Below are 17,245 nucleotides of genomic sequence, written 5' to 3'. Positions count from 1 at the left end.
CCCCCTCCATTCTCACACACTTACACACACACACACACACACACACCTCCTCCCACCCCCTCCCGTCGTGTGCAAGCGTGCTGCAGTCCAGAATGTTTTTCCGCGTCCGCAGCTCTGCTGAGTTGTCACCCTCCGGAGCGCAGCAACAACAGAGGAGAGAGAGGGATAAAGAAAAGAAGGAGAAAAGACTGTTTCGCAGGAATCCCAGTCACTTGACAAGCTGTATTTGTAGGATCTTGCACAATATGGGACGAAGCTGATGCTTTCCCAGGGGCTACAACATCTCACCTGCGATCGCTGACTGTGTTTAGAAGCTCTTTATTGAGGCTGATCAATTTTACCTGGATGCCGCGGTTTGTAGATGTTTTTGTGGCTTATTCTGAGCGCTTTCTAGAATAAATAATCTGTCTTCACTGATTTGACTGACGTTTGCTGGAAATCCTTAATTGGGAACTAAGGGGAAATAATTATTTTGAATCTGCATGGAATGAGAACAGAATTTAAATTGGGATTGAGGTTTTTAAACAATGACAGTTTCTGTACTGCTAGTGAATCACAGCGAGGGTCTCTTTCTGGTCCTTTAGGGGACAGTGCAGTCCGTGGTGTATGGTTTAAATGGTTTTACTGTTGTTGCGTGCATGTGTCTGCCTGCATACGAGAAGGCTGCATCGTTTTAACGGGTCCACGAGGCTTGTGTTTTGGCAGCAGATGTAAAACGTGGTTTATCCCGGCTGTGTCCTTCAGGTCATAAGAAAAGAATCCTTGTCAGAATCAGAGGTAAACGGAGGCATTCAGTGTAATTGCTCAGCGCTGCCGTGCACACTTGCACTCATGGGAATGTTGTTTTCGCTCGAGTGAAAGAGTACAGAGTGTTCAGTTTGGCTCCTTGACTCTTGGGAGGTCAGTAAGTTCATTCCTCAAAAATTTGAAGTAAATTTCTTTGTGGTACACACTGATCCTTAAGACATTCTCTACTAGTGAATGGAGAGATCCCAAACAGTTTTCTTGTTTGTTTTTTTAGCATTACTTTGGGTTTGATTTTGGACGCTCAAGCTAGAATTAGGTTAGTATAATTTTGTCCGAGAAGGCAAACGGTCTCCGAACATTTTGACTGAAGAGTTATTGTAGGGTTGTGTTTTGAAGTGATGTTGTGCCCGGCCTCCTGTTTCCCACTCCTGAGGGATTTGTCCCAGTTGCGGTGCCTACTCGGTTGGCCACGACAACGAGGTGTTTGTGTCACAGGCACAAATCGACCGGTTTGTCATACCAAGCCACTTCCAGGAAGCAAGGTGAGTGTTGAAGATCATAGTTCCATTTTCAGTAAATTTATAGTTTTTGTTTAGATATCATAAATTATAGTACTTGTTCATTAGCTGTTTGATTCAGGAACATACTATATTTTTTCCCTACAATAATTTTACTTGCATATAAACATGTCAACTGGCTGGAAAGCATGCATTTACTGGTGGGGGTAGGGGTTAAATGTAATACAATTTCTGGAAAATCTGAGCATTACGGAAATAGGTAATGAAGTTGTGCCACCTATTGGGAATATTTTTGTGATGCTTACAGGAATAATCATGCTTTTACGAATGCTCTCATAAAAGTATAATGGTAATATAATGCAGAGTTTTAAACTGGAAGTAAAGCAGTCAGTTAAGTTAATATTATTAAGTGATTTCCACTTTGATAAAAAAAAAAAAAAACATGATTAAAGTAACCATTTTAAAGAAAAAATAATGTTTTGTGATAGCTTTTGGAGCAACGGCACCGCCATCTTGCAGTACCACAGCATGTGACATCACAGAGTTGGTTCGCTCCGTTGTCCAGTGAAGTAATATAAGCATTTCTTTATATTTTGGACTAGGGCTGGGCGATATATCGCATTCGATGATCACTGAACCGATCACGAAACCGACTTTACTGACGAGATGCGCGTGATCATCGCGTGCAATATATCGCCCAGCCCTATTTTGAACACACATGTTATTTTAACAAACAAATAATTTGTTTTTCACCATTATTTGGATGAATATTCAAGTTTTGATCATGGTATCCCAAACATTGTTTTCATAATGCAAAGTGCAATGTTATGTAACAAACAACGCTTCATACAAAATCATTCATGCCGCATTTTATTGTTATATCAGACCATTAAGACATATAGATTACATTGACTGGTTCACCAGTTGTATGTATCATATTTTGTGTTCACCTGCGAATATAATTAGCTTCGCTGCTGTTAACAGGACGTAGTGTTTAACTAATCACCTATATGAAAAATCAGACCAGTGCTGCTTCCTCAGTTTATAATTCTCATATGTTTTAAGCCTTATTAGTTTAAATGTCAAAGTGTTTTAAGCCATTCAAGCATGAGACAGCACAAAATAGATTAATGCGGTACTTACATGCTGTGATAGACCTTATTTTAAAAAGAGATTTTAAATGCGTTACTCACGCGATGTGATGGATCATTTCTGTTCACGCTGGCAGCGTCATATCACAAAAAGCCACAGCTTGACTAGCACGTAAGTAGGCTTCCAAATAAAGCTTTGTTTCACGCCTTCATAAAATGCACACAAAAGCACGTTGGAATGACAGTCTTAAGGAGTATCCACTAAAATTAGTATTGTTTCCAATCCGCACTTTACCCCAAACCAGCAGTTTCACGACTTCTTAATTAGTAAAAGGATATGGTTTATGACTTGATTTTTGTAAAAGGCATATTATGAAATTAATTATTCCCAAACACTTACTTTTTATTCTCGAAATTTTATTATTTTATTTTTTTGGCTCTACTGTACAGAAGTCTCAGATGCTTTTTTTTCATCTCAATGTCAATTATACTATGTATATACAAACACATTACAGTAATTGCTGTGTAAAAAAACATTAAATGTAATTGAAGAACTGAGCGAGAGCGAGATGATGGCAAGCAAGGGCTCCCCTCCCCCCTCTAACCTAATTACTCTGGCCTTCACTGGGCTGATTTCAGCTTTGAAACTTTTAACTAAATTACTATTGATTCCAGAGTGGGAAAGCGAGTGTCTAGGCTTCCATTGCAGTGGTTGAAGTGGGTGCGATGGCTTGCCACTGATCAGGAGAAATCAGATTTCTTGCACAGGCCTTTCGTAAGGCCCCCACAGATTTGAGTCTAATTATGACCCGAGCCCAGCCGCTTCCCAGCAGTGGTGAGGTCATGTGCAGACATGGTGTCTCATAAGAGGGGACCAAGATGCTGGTGGCCTCACTTGGTCTCAAGAGCGCTTTCTCTTGCCATTTCATATGCACTCACCCTGTCTTTGAGGGAGAAGGGGAAAGAGATGGTAATGATGCCATCTCATCTGTCCTGGGTTCCGTCTCTGGGGATGTGAGCACGAGACGCCATCCTTTTTATCTGTCATGTTGGTGATGGCAACTCAAGGTCCTCCTGCTTTGTTAATGGAGAAGAGATAAGCCTGCCTCTCATTCATTGCTCTGAATAGGTGTATAGGTATCATCAATAGTTTCTTGAAATGAGGCTACCCAGCACGTCCCAACTGTCAACATTGTTGGCAGAGGCATCAGTCATTTGGTAAAACCAAAGGTACCCTTGAAATGAACTGTACATGTAGCACACTGTGTTTCTCTGGCAGCTTGTTGTAAAGTTAAGCATAATGCTTGCATACTTTCATTAAATTGTATTAAGTCTGTTTGGCCTTAAGATGCAAAAATGCAACAAAAAAAAAACTTTTACTTTTAAGTAGGGATGTCAAATTTCGATTATTTCCATGATCGATCGTCGTTTAAATTAACGATCAATTAATCGATTAATCGTTAACCATAATACTGCAAAATGCGTCTATTGTAGGCACGCAGTCAGCGGTATGACAGGATGTGCAAAAGCCACACACACACACACAAAACGCTTTCTCACTTGAATTAAAGAGGTTTTAGTCTGAATAAAATGCTAGTAGCAGGATTATAAAATGAATAGATGCGATTATGATCATTTGAAAAAATGAAGAGAGCGCGCCATACTTTTGAGGTCATTTTACTTTGTTGACAGTTTCCAATCCCGCACGGAGAACGCTGAACGCGCCTCTTTAAATGGTTTTGTGGTGCTCGTTGTTGTATTTTAAAGCACAATTGCAATGTTTTCAACTGACATTATTGTATAAAATTATCCGAAATGTGGAGCGCTTGTGACTGCGCTGCACATTAAGTGAACTACATCGGCGCTGCTGCACCAAAACACAGTTGCTCACATTAATTTGATCCTGCTGGATTCTGTCCTAGAAAATGTCAGATTTTTAAAAATCCGGCATACAGCGCATTAGATCGTGACAGTGCATGCGTGCAGACGAGGATGAGCGAGCGCGGCTTTGGCTAGATTTATTTGGAGGTTATTGCTCATGTCTCATTCGGCACAAATCGAAATGTTTCCATATTCGCAATGTATTTGAATGTTAAACTATTATTTATAATGTAAACTAGGCTTGTACTTAACACGCATTCGCATATAGACGGAAAAGATGATCCTCTTCATATGAGCAAAAACGTCCTTGGCATCATATTTTGATAATGAACAGACTGCGATGTAAGTTTGAATCGCTAGAATATACGTGTGCAGCAGGCTCCGGGGCGATCGAAACAGCTGAGACATTTAAAAAAATATATATTTTCCGCAAAAGTGTTTACTTTCATTTGTGCACACTCACAATAAAAACAGAAGATTTGTGCTCTTGTAAAATAAAGCAAACAAACAGAATGCGTTGTCATCCTTTTTTTTTTTTTTTTTTTGTGAACTTATGGAGCGCCCACACTTCTGTTTTAAATCCGTTAATCTTAATTAGCCTATTTAAGTCGGATATATTTCGCATAGCCTATTTAAAAAAAAAAACAAAAAACAAAAAAAACATGAAAACAAATTGTTATTTTTATGTTGGGCCTATTACTTAGTAGGCTATAAATTTTCCTTAAAGCATCCCATTTTGTCCCAGGGCTTAGAACCTGTGCCCTAGTCAGGTCCATGCAGAAACTTGTGAACGATGCTCGGCGTCACCGTTAGTGACACCGTTTAGTGATAGCTCCAGGAATGTGTCGGTCACAGCGCCTATTAATCGCTGTTTTGAATCCAGCAATTATTTATTTAGAAATGATAAGATCTGATTATGACAAGTGTGGTATAAAAGCTTTGTTTATTAGAGGAATAATAGGTTAACTGGAAAATGTTAGATCGCGACCATGCTTTTGGACCCCATAGTCTTCATTTACGCGGCTTTGTTCTGGTTTGCCGGTTGGTCACGAATTTCCACAAATTCAGTATATTTAGGCATTGTTTCTTTTCCTAAATCTTCATAGTCTAACCCTCTAATTTCCCAGGTTTATTTTATTATCTTTCGCTTTTAATAACTGTTTTCGCATCTCTTACTGTGGTAAACATGGGAAGGGAAATTAAAGATTTCATGAATTAAGAATTCGTTGGATTTATTAATTTGTTCCCTTATTTCACTTAAATCATGGGTTATTTAGGGAACAAAATTAATGAAACATGGACAATTGCCACATTAATAATTCGTAGGAATGAATTAACAAGTTGTAGGAATGAATAGACTACCTGTCCTGTCACTGTGTCCCGCAGCCCTGCAAAGCGCACGATATAAAACGGTTATCTGATGAAATGATTAGTAACTACATTTCTATTGCATTTAATGTTGAAGAACTTTTATGTTGTTTCTATTTTAATGTACTTTAAAGTTTAAATCACATTAAAAGCTTAATTTGTACATTGTGAATGAATGATGATGCTTTTATATATCGTCACCGTCACTCACAGCCGCTCGCACGTGTTGAGTGCGCATGAGCCGCACGCAGCCCAACATTGAATCGGTTAACCGACCATCGATAGCCTTAATCGATTGCATCTCTTATCGACAATTAATCGATCATCGATTAATCGTTGACATCCCTACTTTTAAGGATTAGTTAAGGTTTTTTTCTCTCCAAGGTCTAGGATTTTCTTATTGTGCTTTGAGAAATATCCAGGCCCAGATGATGTGTTTAGAAAAAAATAAGCTCTTTGCTGCTAATATGTTTTGAAAATTAATTATTGTAGCTTAGGGTAAGTCAAAACCACCAAAGGACATCTGAAGACTGTGACTCTTATGTGCCCTTTTCGTGTTCTGGTTTATGCAACATTAATTTGTTTTACATTCTTAAGTTTAAAACACATTTCCATTTCAAAGCATAAAAAAATAATTAATAAACTTTCAAAATTAATTGTCATTCATCAAAATGAGCATATCCAATGACTTCACCTCTTGGCTAAAGTGGAGAGATATAATTTGCAAAATGCTGAAATGTGTAAATAATTCAGTAGCCAAGCTCCCCAGTACAGGGTCTCCACAGGGCTAGCTTGGCACAGTGTCAAGGGTGTACTAGAAAGAGAGCACTTCACTTATTATTTTATCAGGTCTTTGGAGCAATGTACGCTGGTGATAGATTTGAAGTTTTAATTAAAGTGAATTAAATTTATAGCCAGTGGCAGATGTATTGGTATGTTGGTCCTCTACTCATTTTATTTAAAAATTGTGGGCGTATCGCTACAGTCACTGACTCAATGTTCCGATGCATTGTTGAAACGCACAGATAATTAGTTCACTCTAGGGACTAATCAATGTAAGGTAAGTGATATACAGGGTTCACTGCTGGAATCAAGTATAGTAATGACTAAATGCACACATGCGCATAAAATCACACACTAAACAGTGTACCCTAAACAGACATTTGATACTATTCCTTCTTACTACGCCTATACCCTCAGCTCCAACAGACTTCAGACAGAGGCTTTATCTCCACCGCACGGCCTTAGGATTACTGCTCAAAATCCTGTCATTCTCTAATTAAAAGTTGGATAAGAGGATAACTGTCTGAATGGGAGGGAATAGATGGGATACAAAAAGACCTTCCACACCTCCAGAAGTCAGATTGTTTGATTCGTAAAAGAAAGGCTGGAAAATGAGGAAGGATTAGCGTAATGAATTTGAGGGTATTTGAACATAGGCCAGGTCCTAATAAAAAGACATTTTGGAAAACCCAGTGTAACGTGAAGGCAATATAATGATTCTTTCTCCCCAGCTGCTTCTTAACAGCTTTTAACGACAAATGTCAGTGTTTTAAGGCAGTTATGGCCTCTAGGGTCTTCTGGACCACTGGATAACGGTTGTCACTCATTGATTTTTGTTAGGCAGCCAATGCCTTACCACCCAGATTAATAATTAATTTGGCAGATATTGAAGCACACAGTTTGGTGGGGGGTGGGTGGGGGCTTGGTGGCTGGCGCTGAGTGGGCTGAACGCCCACACCTCCAGCTTTGCTCTAACCTGAACCTGATAGAAAGGGATTGTCCTGTGGTGTAGTGATTTACTCTAATTAATGAAGTTTACATAGATTTTCTGGAACCTTCATAAGAAAGAGTCAGATAATGCTTTATTTAATGATTTTAAATGGGGAAAATAATCTCTAATTCATTTTCCCATTCATGCAAGGATTTTCTTTCTTTGTTGCTTTGTCTATGGTATGACGTTTCTCGGTTGAATTCTAAATCTTTACCTATATTTTGAGCTGAATACCTTATTTTTAATACAGCTCTGCTAAGCTAATGAAATTCTCTGGGAAAGGCATTTATCAAGTTATTGTTGGACCTTTTATTGTTGCAAGTCCAATCCTGTAGGCCAGTCAGAGAGCTAAATGTTGGTTTAGAGTGAGCAAAGAAAATCATGCAGTGTGCACATTTCCAGCAAAGTGAGCAGATTGGGGTAACATTCATATTTGACCTTCATTTATATTCCCTTCCTGAGATAATCAAAGAGAGAGCCTTGCTGTTCTATTCACCTTGAAGCAACACGATCCGTCCCACTTATTTTTCCAAACTGCATGGACATGTGCATAAAAAATGAGAGGACTGTCACAGCTTGACACATGATTAGCAGCAGCGTCACTTCTATAGCAGATACACACGGACAAACGTAAATTACTCTACGCAATTTATGGATGCGCTTCAAATGATACTGACTTATCTCGACATATGGCCTAGTTCCCTCTTCGCTTTACCTATATATAATTCCCTGTCTCCTGTGTCCTTGACCTGTCCTCCTGAAATCCCCTTATCCTAGTTTTCCATTTTTTTCCCCTTTATTCTCACACCATTTTTCAGCCTCCCACTCACCTTTCCTGCTACTCTAGTCTTTGTCCTTCATCATCAGTAACTCTTGCAGTGTTTTTCCATTACTTACGAGCGCTCTTGATCCGAACTCTTCACTCTCTCTCAGTCAGTCAATAAGAAGGCCTATCTCTTCAAATGTTTTTTGTGCCAGTGCTCATGCAAGTCTCATTTCTGTATTTTTCCACAGTATGCCTCAGCTGGATGTCTGCTGTCCCTTCACCACAGCGAGAAGCCGGAGCATGAAGAAGTCTGTGAGTTCCGCCCCTACACCTGCCCATGCCCCGGGGCTTCCTGTAAATGGCACGGCTCCCTGGAGGCCGTCATGCCACATCTCATGCATGCCCACAAATCCATTACCACCTTACAGGGTGAGGACATAGTCTTTCTTGCCACGGATATTAATCTACCGGGGGCTGTGGACTGGGTCATGATGCAGTCATGTTTCGGCCACCACTTCATGCTGGTTCTAGAGAAGCAGGAGAAATATGAGGGACACCAGCAATTCTTTGCCATCGTGCTGCTCATTGGCACGCGAAAGCAAGCTGAGAACTTTGCCTACCGCCTCGAGTTGAACGGCAACCGTAGGCGACTCACGTGGGAGGCCACGCCGCGCTCGATCCACGATGGCGTAGCAGCAGCCATCATGAACAGTGACTGTCTTGTGTTTGATACCTCTATTGCCCACCTGTTTGCAGACAATGGCAACCTGGGTATCAATGTGACCATCTCCATGTGCTGAGGTGGCAGCGTAAGGCTTTATCCAGTGACCCAAACCTTGGACAACCTCTGCTCCCTATCAGACTGCAGGTTCTGAAGACAGCAGTTGGGAGATGTATACATTTGTGTGTATTTCAGCTCAAGAGTCATCCACTAAAACAGCGCACACTTTCCAGATTCACAAGTAGGTTAGTTTGCCAGGTTAGGATGACAAGAGTCCTTCTCGAGATGAAGGGGGGAGTGCGCAGGTGTTAGCAGTCCATAGGTGCAATTGAGAATTTCTTTTGCACACCCCAAGGATTAAAAAAACACCAACTTTCTGATTACACCTTCAGTAGAAGTGTGGATGAACACCTTCACATAATCAAAATGCTATCTTGGGAATAGTCTAGGCATGAAGGTGTAACATTTGCCTCAGAAGCTTATAAAACTTATGTTGTACAAAACTGCACTGACTACTTTTCGTCTTTGAATATTGAGTGAAACCGTGGAAATTGTACATGGCGATGTTAATGGTGATCCTCTGAATTTCATGGTTGTATATTGGCTTGATAAAACAATGCCCATGGTGGAAATACAGTGTGCATGGTGGAAATAAAATTCACTTGCAAAAATGAGTACATAGCCACCATGTTTTAAAGACAAGAATCTGACCTCTTTCACTGTTTTTTCCTTTCTTCCCTTCTTTTTTTAAATACCATATTTGTTGTCAATGTTGCAATATGTAATGTGGACAATATTTAATTTTATGGTCCTTATCCAGAGGAGAGAACTGGTTTGTGATCAACACAGATATAAGCTCCATAAAATGACAGAACTACAGCCAGCCATTTCAAATTTTGTTGCCCATGATCTAATGCCACACATTTTCATGGATATATTTGTATTATACTTGATTTCTTTTTTTTTTTTTTAAAGATTGTTGGCCTATAAATGATAAATCTGTATTTAATTGCCCTCATTTTCTAACACTTATATGTGGACCACCAAAGGAGAAGTTAAGTTGAATAAATGCAGACCATACAACCTGTGCTCTTTACTTCAAGTCTTTTGAAGCCATATTATAGCTTTAAGGCAGAGACTTGAAATGTATGGCTTTTTACTGAAAATATCTAATTGTATGAAAAAGAGCTGCTCACACATTTTGCTAGATGACTTCTATACAGGTTTCAATAACAAGGTGAGGAAATTACAACATTTTCATTTAACTATTTCTTTTATACATGTGTTTGATCTTTGCTTTTTACCGTACTTTGTCTAGTCAACAGTGACTGTATGTAAAAGATTTAGCCTGTGCACAAACACAACCTGTTATTTACTTGTTGATAAAAGTGTCCGCATTTAATTGGTTTTGTTGTCTTTGTAGTTTTTCCTACATTATATTTGAGGTTATCTTTAAGGTATTTTAAAAGAAAAGCTTTCGTAAAAATATAAACCACTTTAGTTTTGTTGGTATTTGTTGTAACTGTTATGTCTCTTACAAAATGATTGTTTAGTCTAGCTTTGTTTACTCTAGTTCTTTAAAACCCAGTAAGATCTGAGCAATTTCTCACTCTCCTCTTTGGTCAATGAACCCACACAATGCCTTACTTGTATACAAACTCAGTCTTTAGAGTCTACCGCCTTCAAGGACTCTGTGTCAAGTTCAGGTCACTATCCTCCAAACCTCTAGTGACTTGAAAGAGACTTCCATTTTTGAGTGGGAAGGACATGCCGCATCATTCTAATTTGCCCCCAAAACCTGCTGCAGTACCAGTTTCACTTACACTGTTCAAGTACGGAACCCAGCCTCTTTTCAAATACCTCTGATGACTTTGGAGATGTCTGTGCGAGAAGAGCATTGATATCCCTGAATGTGGTTGGCTCTGTCAAGAGATCTCAAGATTGATGCATAACTGACACTCTCAGCTCTTCATGTCTGCTGTTTTACTCGTTCTGAAAAGTAATTTAAAAATGTAAATTAAATGTTTTATAAATCTGTTGTTGAGCAAATGTATTGCTTTGTTGATTTTTTTTTTTACATTTAGGACCCAAAGGACAAGATGAAAGTGTGCTCATATGGTCAGTGTCTCCACTCCTCAAACATGTGGACACACTCTCGAACCCAATGCTTGTTCTCTCTACATGCAGTTGTCATGGCAACTAAATATGCAAATGAGAAATCTAGCTCATTCATTCCTAGAGAAAAATGATTGTACGTATATATATATATATATATATATATATATATATATATATATATATATATATATATATATATAATATTAATGCTCTTGATTTTTTCTGAATCACTTTTTCACACTTAAATTAATGAATCTTTCATGGTATTTACAGGATCATTCCCTTTAAAAATCAAAAAAAAAAAAAAAAATGCTGTTGAACCAAATGGATGGTGTCTGTACAACCTCTGCATAAAAATATCAAATGCGTGTTGTACAGGACAGAGTACCTGCATGTAGATCACAAGCCCTGAAGGAAGCTCCAAGCTTCCAGGTCTATGTGGCATGATTCCTACGGCATTGGGATGACAATACAAATCCTGTGCAATAAAGAATAACAATTTGGTCACAGAAAACCCAACCATGTTCACTTAGCCTAATCCGTTTCAAATTTCAAATAAAACACTGATATATTCTGATATCTTAATTCTGATGTGACCATCCACTTCTTGTAGCTTGTTGCAGATTGTTGTAGCTCCAAGACAGACAAGACATACCATGTCAAAAGAGACCACCAGCCATCTGTCTCTCTCCCATGGCATTTTAGACTCCCCTACACAGAAGTGAACACAAAACTGAATAAATACATTTTAATGAAGTGAGCAGGTGGTTTCCTGAGCTGAGTGCCATGCCTCGTAATCAAGCCATCGCGATCAATATTGAGCACCACATCCTAATGAACTTGCGAATAAACAAGTCTCCGTCAAGGTCTAGAATACTTAAAGGGGTTATATGAAGCAATTTAATTTTTTAGTTTCTCTTAGGAGTGTTACAAGCTCTTGGTGCATAAAAAAGATCTGTAAAGTAGCAAAAACTAAAGTCTCAAATCCCAAGAGATGTTCTTTATAAAAGTTGAATCAACCACGCCTAACTTAAACGCCCCGATGTGTCTACATCACGATGTGGGAAGATTTGCATAATGCTGCCCAAATTTTCATGCAAAAAAAGGAGGCGCAACTTTTATTCTTGCTGTTGCCGCCGCCACCATGTTGTGGAGATTTTCGTTGTGAAAACAAAACTACTTTGTTTGGTCTTCTAAAAGAAGACAGAAATCAGTGGTTAAGTTTTTACAATAAGTATGATCTGTATTTACAACACTGGTCTACAACAGTTCAACCCAAATATTTAGATGTCTTCAGCACATTTTATGGAGGATGAGGACTGTTTCCAGTGAGAGTAGCCTACAATACCAGTGTCTGTTTCTAAAATGTGGGGCAATTCCAACTTAGCAAGTACAGTCTGGTGCTTCTGACTCATAGCCCGTCAATACGTTATTATGTTTAAAGAATTTGCCACTGATGATTCAAACGTGAGGTTTGAGCAGTGAATAGTAGTGCTTGTTTGTTGTTTCTCTGATCACAAATGCATACATGGTTTTATGTTTACACAGTGTGATACGCAACGCATAAAAAGACAGTACAAGTCATTATAATTAGTAATTATGTCCCCACTTTATGCAACAAATGTCTGTTAATTTCTGTCACATGCATGATGAATTCAGCCACAACGCACTAGATAGCTGGCAAATCAGTGCACACCTCGCTTTTCAGAACAATGAGCTTTGTAAAAATCTATGCGTCCCACAAAGTCCGGGCATAGAGGAGCAACAATAATGTACATTATGTGGAAAATAAGGTTTCCTGTGCCAACCCAGTGACACAGATATTAGCATGCGTGAGTTTACAGGTCCACCAATATGAAAAACTAATCATAGTTATTTCAAATGCATGATTAGAAGAAAAAGTGTTTTAAATAAATAAGTCGAAGGTTAAAGTCACAATGAAACACAAGTACTGGCATCTTTTCTTCGGAACCGTGATGTACATCTGAGTGTAGTCTCTCGTAGCCAGACCTTCAGACTGACATCAGTGGATTAGTGCATTAGCATGGTTTAAATCGTACTTATATGACCACCTCAGTTCGTAGCAGTGAATGAAGATGTATCATATCGATCACAAGTGCAGTATGGAGTACCTCAAGGCTCAGTACTATGGCCGCTACTCTTCACGCTTTATATGTTACCCTTGGGAGATCTCATCAGGAAACATGGTGTTAGCTTTCACTGTTATGCTGATGATACTCGGCTCTATATTTCCTCGCAGCCCGGTGAAACACACCAATTTGAAAAACTAATGGAATGCATAGTCGATATAAAACATTGGATGACGAGTAATTTCTTACTGCTAAATTCAGAAAAAACAGAGGTGTTAATTATAGGGCCTAAAAACTCTGCTTGTAATAACCTAGAACACTGTCTAAGACTTGATGGTTGCTCTGTCAATTCTTCGTCATCAGTTAGGAACCTAGGTGTGCTACTTGATCGCAATCTTTCCTTAGAAAGCCACGTTTCTAGCATTTGTAAAACTGCATTTTTCCATCTCAAAAATATATCTCAATTACGGCCTATGCTCTCAATGTCAAATGCAGAAATGTTAATCCATGCATTTATGACTTCAAGGTTAGACTATTGTAATGCTTTATTGGGTGGTTGTTCTGCACGCTTAGTAAACAAACTACAGCTAGTCCAAACTGCAGCAGCAAGAGTTCTTACTAGAACCAGGAAGTATGACCATATTAGCCCGGTCCTGTCCACACTGCACTGGCTTCCTATCAAACATCGTATAGATTTTAAAATATTGCTTATTACTTATAAAGCCCTGAATGGTTTAGCACCTCAGTATTTGAATGAGCTCCTTTTACATTATACTCCTCTACGTCCGCTACGTTCTCAAAACTCAGGCAATTTGATAATACCTAGAGTATCAAAATCAACTGCGAGCGGCAGATCATTTTCCTATTTGGCGCCTAAACTCTGGAATAACCTACCTAACATTGTTCGGGAGGCAGACACACTCTTGCAGTTTAAATCTAGATTAAAGACCCATCTCTTTAACCTGGCATACACATAACATACTAATATGCTTTTAATATCCAAATCCGTTAAAGGATTTTTAGGCTGCATTAATTAGGTAAACCGGAACCGGAAACACTTCAAATAACCCCCTATGTACTTGCTACATCATTAGAAGAATGGCATCTACGCTAATATTTGTCTGTTTCTCTCTTGTTCCGAGGTCACCGTGGCCACGAGATCCAGTCTGTGTCCAGATCAGAGGGTCACTGCAGTCACCCGGATCCAGTACGTCTCCAGACCAGATGGTGGATCAGCACCTAGAAAGGACCTCTACTGCCCAGAAAGACAGCGGACACCAGGACAACTAGAGCCCCAGATACAGATCCCCTGTAAAGACCTTGTCTCAGAGGACCACCAGGACAAGACCACAGGAAACAGATGATTCTTCTGCACAATCTGACTTTGCTGCAGCCTGGAATTGAACTACTGGTTTCGTCTGGTCAGAGGAGAACTGGCCCCCCAACTGAGCCTGGTTTCTCCCAAGGTTTTTTTCTCCATTCTGTCACCGATGGAGTTTCGGTTCCTTGCCGCTGTCGCCTCTGGCTTGCTTAGTTGGGGTCACTTCATCTACAGCGATATCATTGACTTGATTGCAAATAAATGCACAGACACTATTTAAACTGAACAGAGATGACATAACTGAAACTGCCTTTAACTATCATTTTGCATTATTGAGACACTGTTTTCCAAATGAATGTTGTTCAGTGCTTTGACGCAATGTATTTTGTTTAAAGCGCTATATAAATAAAGGTGATTGATTGATTGATTGACAGATGAAGGTCTGTAATCCATGGCAGCTTTCATTGGCCAAGGCCCACTCTTGAGGCCATTTGATAACATGTCAAACAACCAATCACAGTTTATTCAGCGTTGCATTTCAGGGCGTGGAAATGTCGCCACAATAACAGACTGGTGTGTTAAACATTAAACGTTAACGTTTAACGTTAAGCGTTAAATATTTTAGAGATTCTATGCCGTGAACTTAAAATATTTCACATACTTTTGAAACTCCAGAGTTTAGTTGATCTGGTAAGCCCTCATTGTCACAGTTGTAAACACTAAGGCATTTTTTCTTTCGTGAGGGGTTTTGGCACCACGGCATCTTTGTTTCCATGTGCAATGTTAAAGATCACGACACACGTTTCGTATAAAACATCCTGTAGAATTCAATGAATCCGATGACGTCTTCGACACTCCTGAAGTGTTTCCACTTTTGTGTCCCATATGTATCAGACAACGGTCCATGGGCATGACCTCTGAGGCTGAGACTAATCTCAGTGAAATGGATGATCAAAAAAAGGAAAAAAATTAGGGTGGAAATTTGGTTCAGTCTATTGACTGTTTGAATACATTTAGGCAAATCTGCTGAATGTGAGTTCAGGGAAGTTCATATTTACAAGTTGGGAAGTCGTAATTATGTTGGGTGCATTCAAAATTGATTTGAAGATGGCAATCTAACTTTCCTACAAAAAGGAAAGTTAAGAAAGTTTCTCTACTTCAAAACTAAGAATAAAGAATGTGCATCTGTGGTTTTGCTTTTTATTGATATTAATTCATAAAGGTTCTGTAAACTGTTATATACTCTAATCATTATTGTTACAATAATATATTTTTTATACATGCTTCACGCCATTTCAGGTTCTAAGCAGGCATACAAACTTTCCCTTGTAGCAGAGTCATAGTACTACAGGTATTTGGAAATCTTAGAAAATCACATGCTAGGTGAGTATCTCTGCAGTGCATTGGCCTTCAAAGGCAAGATTTGAGGAACCCTGATTTGGATGTTGACTGGTGCTCTTTTATATGCAGTGCACAATTTCAAGATCATTTACTATAGATTTCACATCTGGAAGAGAGGCATGCACGTGTTTTTTGTGTGTATGTTGGTTTCTCTGAATCACACGCACGCACATTTGAGAATTGAGATTTGATCACAAGTAGGACAATTTCTACAAACAATTTCTAAATGAATCTCCTGAATTTCCCACTTGTGATTATGTCTTTGTGGTGGAATTCATGTGCGTTCAACTTTTAAATACAATATTTCAGAAAATATTTTATTCCACCTTTGTGTGTAGTGTAGTTCTATAAATTGTTCACAAAAAGAACATGTATTTATAAAATCAATGAATTTACTATGTACATAACATTTTGAACAACAAAACCTGGAACATATACTATCCATCTCAGAGAAATCGCAAACATTTCAATAGTCGGTACTGCAATATATTAGTCTTGATTTCTCAACCAATTCTATTTTTTATTTGTTTTTAGTGCTGTTCTAATTTAATTTCCAGTATTTAATAGTGTTGCTGCTGAAAGCTAATATTTGCTTTTGTCTTTTAACTATTATTCAACATTTAACATTCTCATGGTAAATATTCACAATTTACTTTGGAAAACACTGACTGTGGCTAAAATGTCAATAAGATTGCTTACAACTACGGAAAACAGCTTCATCCAAAGAACTGATGACCTGTGGAAGCTGTTTTTTATATTTAGATGGAGTTCCATTGAGAACTAGCATGAACATCTTTTTATCATAATTTTTTTATACCTTATTGAAAATGGGGCTGGTGATCGATGTAGTCTAGCATGTGACATCACACAGGGGTGACCCAACAGCCTGCACTATTAAAGTTCAGTGCAAACAGATATTTGACCTTTTAACCTTGAGTATTGACTTGAACGTTTAGTGTCTGTGACAGAACAAGACTAATGGAGTCACATCTGCAGTACTCCAGTCCTAATTGGCCAATTATGAACACTTTGTATTTGACCGTTCATGAATTGTACAGATCATAGTAACTCGAGGTTATAAGAGATTGGTTGATTAACTGTATTAAAAGCAGTTTTGATATGAAAAAAAAATTTGTTTTGGGCATAAAAGGATTTTTTTTTTTTTTTTTTTAATCAGGCTAGATAAATTTACAGCAACAGCCCATATTTCGTTTTTATCACAATTGAATTCTGTGTGTGTTTATTTACTAGCGTATATCTGTCTAATTGTTTGATCTTTTCATGTTAGGTTATTTGAATATGTTTTTGAATCATTATCATTCAACATTAGGGATGAAATGCTGTTTTCTGTTGAGCAGGTATAAATGAGTAATGTGCACATCTGCTTGGTCTGATATAGTTTTTTTTTTTTTTTACTTAACACCTTTAACTAAACGTCTTTTAATAGTT

The 17,245-nt window shown here is 38.5% G+C and overlaps 1 protein-coding gene and 1 long non-coding RNA gene across 2 annotated transcripts in view; both read left to right on the top strand.

The window, feature by feature from the left end:
* Nucleotides 1-10,915, top strand: part of LOC127985930 (E3 ubiquitin-protein ligase Siah2) — a 31,828-nt gene extending 20,913 nt beyond the window's left edge. The window contains exon 2 of the mRNA XM_052588141.1: nucleotides 8,394-10,915. Coding sequence (XP_052444101.1) covers nucleotides 8,394-8,945 — 552 coding nt within the window. The 3' untranslated portion in view covers nucleotides 8,946-10,915. The remainder of the gene's footprint in view (nucleotides 1-8,393) is intronic.
* Nucleotides 10,916-11,215: 300 nt separating this feature from the next.
* The window catches only part of LOC127985929 (uncharacterized), a 100,186-nt gene continuing 94,156 nt past the window's right edge, over nucleotides 11,216-17,245 (top strand). Inside the window, exon 1 of the long non-coding RNA XR_008160704.1 lies at nucleotides 11,216-14,258. This is a non-coding gene — a long non-coding RNA (uncharacterized LOC127985929). The remainder of the gene's footprint in view (nucleotides 14,259-17,245) is intronic.

Source organism: Carassius gibelio, chromosome B21, assembly GCF_023724105.1.
Source record: "Carassius gibelio isolate Cgi1373 ecotype wild population from Czech Republic chromosome B21, carGib1.2-hapl.c, whole genome shotgun sequence".
Lineage (NCBI taxonomy): Eukaryota > Metazoa > Chordata > Actinopteri > Cypriniformes > Cyprinidae > Carassius > Carassius gibelio.
The sequence above is the reverse complement of the archived record's forward strand: the minus strand, read 5'-3'. Positions and strand labels throughout refer to the sequence as shown.